At 40.1% G+C, this 7,465-nt stretch overlaps 2 protein-coding genes across 2 annotated transcripts in view; one reads left to right on the forward strand and one right to left on the reverse strand.

Annotated features, from left to right (window-relative positions):
• Positions 1 to 1,878, forward strand: part of cog5 (component of oligomeric golgi complex 5) — a 93,382-nt gene extending 91,504 nt beyond the window's left edge. Inside the window, exon 22 of the mRNA XM_083758092.1 lies at positions 981 to 1,878. Within this exon, the coding sequence (XP_083614218.1) occupies positions 981 to 1,110 (130 nt within the window). The 3' untranslated portion in view covers positions 1,111 to 1,878. The remainder of the gene's footprint in view (positions 1 to 980) is intronic.
• A 938-nt stretch (positions 1,879 to 2,816) lies between these two features.
• Positions 2,817 to 4,590, reverse strand: LOC310853240 (E3 ubiquitin-protein ligase TRIM21-like). The gene has a single exon (XM_083757498.1). The coding sequence runs from the start codon at positions 4,510 to 4,512 to the stop codon at positions 2,845 to 2,847; it is 1,668 nt and encodes a 555-aa protein (XP_083613624.1). The 5' UTR covers positions 4,513 to 4,590; the 3' UTR covers positions 2,817 to 2,844.
• Positions 4,591 to 7,465: the final 2,875 nt, after the last annotated feature.

Genomic DNA, 7,465 nt, shown 5'->3' on the forward strand with positions numbered 1-7,465 from the left:
ATGTGTTAGTGGTCAGATGGGTGTACCTTTAACATGTGTTGAAGTGGTCAGATGGGTGAGCCGCTAAAAGTGGGCCTCTGACCTAGAAAAGTTGAGTTGAGGAAGTCTGTAAAATCTGGAGCATGTGCATCTTGCTAAGAGTTAAGTGTGGTGAATGAGCAGCCCCTGGTGGTTTAAATATAGTCATGCAGATTCTCTCTCTCTCGGAAGGTAGAAAATAATTACTTAATTAGTTTTCTTTGAACATGGAACAGAAAAGTTTGAGTTGTGCATTAAATTATTATAATTATAAGAGGGACGTTTAATTTGAAACAGTCAAGGACACAAGGATGCAAACGGGGTAATTCATTGCCCAGGCCGCTTTCAGACAATTTCTCCCGGGGGCGCTACATTGTAGGGATGGGCGGCATGACATTTCTGTCCAATATCGATATCCGATTTGATTAATTTCTGTTATGGCTGATAACCGATATAAACCAACCTGAAAAATGAATTTGAAAAAAGGCAATGCCTTCATTCATTCATTCATTCATTCATTCATAGGGGTGTAACGATGTAGTAACTGCATGGAAAATAGAATTTTAGAATCAAAGTATATCGAAATGAAAACCGCAACATTGACTATGTATCCTATCGTATCGTTTTGCTATGCAAATAATCGATTGTATTAATACTAAATTTTTGTGCATGGTATTTAGCACATTTTAGAAGAAAAAAGATAAATAGTTTTAAGGGGGGTTTAATTACTTAATTTAAATCATTGAATCGTATCGTATCGCCATAATGAACCAATATCGTCCATGTATCGTATCGTCAACCATGTGTCGTGATACATATAGCATCGCTGTTAAAATGTATCGTTACACCCCCATTCATTCATTCATTCATGCATTCATTCTCTCTCTCTCTCTCTCTCTCTCTCTCTCTGTGTGTGTGTGTGTCTGTCTGTGTCTCTCTCTCTCTCTCTCTCTCTCTCTCAGGGGAGCGCTGGAGGCCTATGTCCAGTCGGTGAGAGCTCGCCAGGGGAAAGAGTTTGCTCCCATCTATCCCATCATGCTGCAGCTGTTACAGAGAGCCACCAGTGGTCCCCAGCAGGAGGCCAGAGCATGAACGCACTACCAGAGGTCCCCAGCAGGAGGCCAGAGCATGAATGCACTAGCACTCTGGGCCGTTCACGCCCAGCACTAGAACTGTAACGTTTAAATTACATTTATGTCATATAAATTAAGTCAATCTTTCCCCCCTAAGATACAGTTTATGTCACGAGGGAAAACTTCAGAGAATAGTAGTCCATTATAATAGATTTTAAAATAACTCCATACTTGTCATACTACTTGAACCCCAGCATCCCTATTCTGGGGGGAACCTTCACCAGAAATAGCCGATCTACTATCGGCTATTTTTGGCAAGTAAGTAAGTATAGAGGGCTTACGTGGTTTAAAATGATATTGATAAATTCCAAATATTATCAAAGTATTCCACAGCACCCTGGACATGCGTAGGAGTGAACACATGCAGCTTGCCTGTTTTGGTTGTCATCTATAGCTTCATTGGACCAACATCAAGTGCACCACTGCATTTTCATGGATTCCCATAGGAAGAAGATAAACAGGACAGTGAAAAGCAGTATTTATGAAATCTGTATTTATACTGTGTGGTTATGGTGCTTGATGTGAATGTCCCTTTTTTTACACTGCAAATGACATTATTTCTGGGAGACTTTTGGTGATTGTACTTAGTATTGTACTTTATTATTGTTATTATTAATGATAGACTGTAATGGTTTGGGTTTTCCAGTAGCACAAAAGGATGGAAACCTTATGCTAACGATGCATTTGCGTTTTAATGTCCTTGTATGCACATTCGCTAACACAATAAAAACAATGCAGTTGCCATTTCACTTACAAGTCTTTCCTCGCTTTATGATCATGCCCCACATCCCCCCCCCCTCCAGCCAGCCAGCCCCAGGTGTAACAAGTGTGTATAAGATCAAAAAATGTACTGTATAAATTGGATTTGTAACTAATAATGCATTCTAAGAAACAATAACAAAAACAAAGGAATCATTCTTGAGGGTTTATTTTTGCACTACAAACTAGTAAAATGTGCACATATTTATTTTCAAGAATCACATTTTCAGTCATCTGTATTGCTCAATGCAGCTACATAAGACAATTAACATCATAATCAGGCATTTATATATTTGTATTAACTGTAGTATTTGCATTGAGGTACAAGACTGACAATAAAATGTTGTTATTCCTTTTGGACATAATTCCTGCAGAATAATAATTGAAAATGTTGAGTTTAATAGTCACACAGCCAGGGTGGGAATATATTTTAATCAAAATGCTCCCTTGGCCCGACTGGTAATCCAGTCGCAGTGTTCCGCGGGTTCGACTCCCGAGCCCGACACGGCCTTTACTGCATGTCTTCCCCCATCTCTCTCCCGTTTCCTGTCAGCCTACTGTCTGTCCCTTCAAAAAACCAATAAAAGGCGTAAGCCGCAAAAAGACGTTGAACCCCTAATTGCTCCCGATGAGCAGGTTGGTGCCTTGCATGGTTTCCTCCGGTGTATGAATGTGTGTGTTGAATGTGTGAATGTAATGCACAATCTATGTAAAGCACCAAGGCGCTATATTAATGCACCATTTTCATTTACCATTATTTATCTGTGAGGGCCGATTCATACTCCTATTTTAGAGCCGAATAGAAGTCGGTTCGGCGCTGTAGATCAAATCAAAATCAAATCAAATCAAAATTCGGGTGGGGGGGGGGGTACCGTCCTAAAGTCGGCTCTTCGGTGCTACTGAAAATTTCTGACGAGCCGAAATCATTTCGGCACTACAGCGCCGTAACCTCGGTAAAATAGGAGTATGAATCGGCCCTGAGAGGAGCAATGATCAATGGAGCAGCGTTTTTGCCATCTTTATTCATATGAGGACAGAAGAATGGGTAGAGTTTATCACTGAAGGTGCAGCCAGTGAAAGAGTAGATCAGAACTCTTGCCTCCACGTCATAAAAGGAGACCAGACGCCCCACGTAATCCACAAACACTCCTACTTTCTGGAGCTTCTCTGTAACAGAGAGAAGGACGGGAGGGATGGTCAGAGCCTCATACTCATTTCCATTCCTCAACCACACAGCCCAGTAACCATCATCAGCACTCATTGTGATTGGACCCTTCCTGTTGATGGACTCTCTGGCCACTCCTATGGTCCAGCCAGTCTTCCCTTTAACCTGCACCTCAAAGTAAAATTGTCCCGAGGAGAAGCTTTGTTTTCCTAAGACGTAGACACAAAAAGAGAATCTCTTTTTGTTGTATGGGAGATTCTTCTTTAGGTCTCCGTAATGCACTCGTTTTCCATCCTCGGACAGGATGAGTTTGCAGTTTGCTGTGTCAGGGTCCAAAGTTACATCCACTGCATATTGCTGGACCCTCCTTAGCTCGGCATCACCCAGATTCTTCTCCACCTCTTCACTGAGTGTTATGAGCTGAGCCACAGCCGTCTTCACAGTCCCCACATATGAAGACTGGTGGACATTGACATGCTTCCAGTCAATCGCGAGTGGAAGGTTGTTGATTAATTGGACGTTGTGGAGGAGGTGGAGGTGGTCTTTAGTGTGCGAGAGCTGCTTCAGCTCAGAGCTTCTCTCCTTTAGCTCGGTGATTTCTTGTTGCAGCTCTTTAATGAAGCATTCAGCCTGTTTCTCTGTGGTTTTCTGCTTCTCTTCAATCCCATCGATGAGCTCAGCCTGGCTTCTCTCAATGCAGCTGATCAGAGTGGTGAACACCTGCACACCGTCTGCCATCTCTCTGTCTGCGTCTTTCTTGCTGAGCTCTACTGAGTGTTCGATCTCCTGAACCTTCAGTTGTCTCTCCTGGATCATCTGCTGAACTTCAGCCTCCATATTTCCCAGCTCAGCCTTCTTTCCTTCATATGCCTCTTTCAGAGACAGAACTTGATGTGCCTCGTAGTCTGACTCGGTGCACAACTGACAAATACAAACGAGGCACCTCTCGCAGAACAGCTCCAGAGGTCTCTCGTGTACCTTGCACATAAAGTCTTCCGGGTTCTCCGCAGGGTTGATTAGTTTGTGCTGTTTTAACACTGTGACCCTCTGATGAGGCTCCAGGTGAGTTTCACAGTAGGAGGCCAGACACACCAGGCAGGACTTCAGAGCCTTGAGCTTGGTCTTGGTACAGACGTCACAGGAGACTTCATCTGGTTTTGCAGGCTCTCGGGTTGTGTTGGTTTTAACTTCGACTTGAGCAAACTTTCTAAACTGAGCAACTATCTCACATATGAACATGTTGACCCTTGGCTCTGGTTTTTTGAACACTTCCTTACAAATGGGGCAGTCGCACAGCTTGTTGGCATCCCAGTAGTGTGTGATGCAGGTCTTGCAGTAGTTGTGTCCACATGGAGTGGTGACTGGATCGGTGAACACATTCAGACAGATGGAACACAGGAACTGCTCTTCAGACAGGAGACCACGGGCAGAGGCCATTTCTACACACTGATAATAAAGAATAAGTGTGAAACACTGAAAACAAAAAGTATTAAAAACATATAAAGACAGAACATTAAATAGCCCACTTCAGTAAAATTTCTTTGGTATGTAGAATGTGAAGGCTAAATTAAACTGGATAATTAAACGGACGCTTCGGCCCGTAGGCCTTCCGGCCTTCCTCGGTGGGAATGCGTCATGCTGAGGAAGGCCGAAACGTTTTGTCCTGCTGGGGGGAGAACTCTGAATAAACTAAGAATCCTACTGTAGATGGATCAAGAGTGAGTGCTGGTATTCCTTTCTATAGACTATTTCTACCAGAACCGTGCACCCGATATTATGTTACTGGGAGTGCTTGCTTCTCCTCTCTTTAAATTAAACTGGAGAACATACCTTTTGTAAATGTCAGGGCTATTTTGTACAGATTTAATATATTTAACTCACCTGTAGGCCTACTATATCTGTGACTATGACCTTTTTAGTACTTTTTTTTCACTGATGAAAACTAAATAAAAACTAAGCTATCATGACTAAAACTATGACTAAATATATTGACAATTTTGTCAACAAATAAAAACTAGACAAAAACATTGTGGAGGTATTGGCGCGTGGAGAAGAGATCCAGTAGAACTAAAAGACAAGTCATTTTGTGCTTGGTTGCACTCAGGTCTTGTGCTCTGAAAATAGCAGATCTACTATAGGCCTATTCAGCATGCAACCAATGTACATTTTAAATCAACGGTAGATTTAGTCAACTAAACTACAGTAAAACTAGACAAACTAAAACTTTTCAGGTGACCTAAACATGAGTAAAACTAAATGAAAGTCACTAAACTAAATCTGCTGTCAGTCTACACTGTTGTGTAGTCACAGCAAAGTTGTAATTTCCGCTCGGTTCACTTTAGATGAGTTGATTTATTGGCAGTGCATGTTGTGAAAGTTCACTAGCTCAAAACATTCAGTTCACATAGATTCAATCAAACTACAGATTTGAACTAGTTCACATCATCGTTCAGTTAACTTTTTGTCTTAATTCTAAACCTGTGCAACTAATTGAAATCTCTGCATTTGTATTATAACACAATACAAATATATTGCAGGAAGAGCATTTACAGAATGTAAGTGCAATTTTGCATCCTCTGAATGTCAAATAAAAATATAATGACTCAATTGTGAACATGAGCATTCATATAATGGAAGAAATAGACGTTACGTATTCATTTATCTCCAAAAGAATCTCTTAAAGTCTTTACAATGTCCATACATCACATTTCAAACAAATACATAGACCAATAAAAACACAGCACTAATGGGCAGTTCAGTGACTGAATAAAGTTTTCACAAATTCAGAGGGAAAATTGACACAATTGATCATTAAATGAGCATACTGTTTACAGTACCTTGCAATTGATAGGCGTCCTGAGTCTGATGACCAGCAAGAAGATGAAGCCTCCTCAAGTAGCCTTCCTATTTAGAGACCTGCTTTTTGACAAACTGCACCTACTGTATGTCAACGCTGTCGTCATTGATTGGCCACTGTTTGTCCCGCCTTGTCATATTTTTGATTAACTTTACCAACAAGGCGTAGCCTACTTTGACTATCAGATCGCCGGTGGTCACAGGGGTGGCAAATAAGACCCCCCCCCCCCCCCCCCCCCAAGTCTGATTCATATTGTCCATACTGTGTACTGAACTGTTGTTTTCAGAGCAATTTCTCTATTGAACAAGCCTATAGCGACCATTTAGTAGTGCCTCGCAAAGTTAAAACTAAAATTGAATAAACATTTCCGTTAACCGAACTAAATAACTAACCGGAACAGTATTGTGTGTTTACAAAACAGACTGAAGCGAAGTTAAATTATTCACAAAATGCCCTTATAGTTTTAGTTTATGGATGGTTGGTGGTTCATCTGTAACTGAATTTTAAATCTATTGTTACGTTTTTATTACACGATAGGCCTACTACATATTACCCAAAGTGTAAATAAAACCAACACTAAAACTAATACAAAAACAAACTAAAACTATTAGCATTTAAATAAAAACTATCAAATCAGCTCTAAAAACTAAATTGAATTAGGTGAAAAATCACTTGTCTTTTAATTCTACCGGGATCTCTTCTCCACTATAGTCCCTCCCTAACATCTTCGTCTAGTTTTTATTTGTTGACGAAATTGTAAATATATTTAATCTTGGTTTTAGTCATCATAGCTTAGTTTTTATTTAGTTTTTGTCATTATCTTTCATATAGCTTTAGTCGACGAAATCAACACCGTTGCTCACCAGTGAGAGGTGGAGACGAAGATGAGTGAGTGTGATTGATGATCACAGTACCAGTAGATTAAAGACAATCAGCTCTCTGTCTATAGCTCAAGATTCTACAACAGTGTAGACAGATAGCTGCATGTTGTATGTTTAATTAGTGGAAACTTTGTGAACAATACACTCAAGAACAACAATGACATCCAGAGAGAGAGTGCGTGTGTTTGAATACTTTATAGTCAGAAATGTACAGTGGTGGAAAAAGTACTCAATTGTTTTACTTAAGTAAAAGTACCAATACTGCAATTTAGAACTACTCCGTTACAAGTAAAAGTACGGAATTGAAAATGTACTTAAAGTACTAAAAGTAAAAGTACTCATATTGCAGAATGTCCCATTTCACAGGTTCAAAATGTGTACAAAATGTATTGAAAATAGCTGATCTACAAGCTCACAATGTGTCGCAACGCTTGTAGATTAGCTATTTTCAAATGGCCGAAATGTATAGGTTTGAAGTGGTTACTGTATGTTTTCTAATCAAAATTAAAATCTCCTAAGTAAGTAAAGTTTTCAAATAATTGTAGAGGAGAAAAAGTACAAATTGTGGCTCTGAGATGTAGTAGAGTAGAAGTACTGGAAATTGGAAATACTCAAGTAAAGTACAATGTGAAATGTAAACATCACAAGGTAC

Source organism: Protomyctophum parallelum, assembly GCF_964188405.1.
Source record: "Protomyctophum parallelum genome assembly, chromosome: 22".
NCBI classification, from domain to species: Eukaryota; Metazoa; Chordata; class Actinopteri; order Myctophiformes; family Myctophidae; genus Protomyctophum; species Protomyctophum parallelum.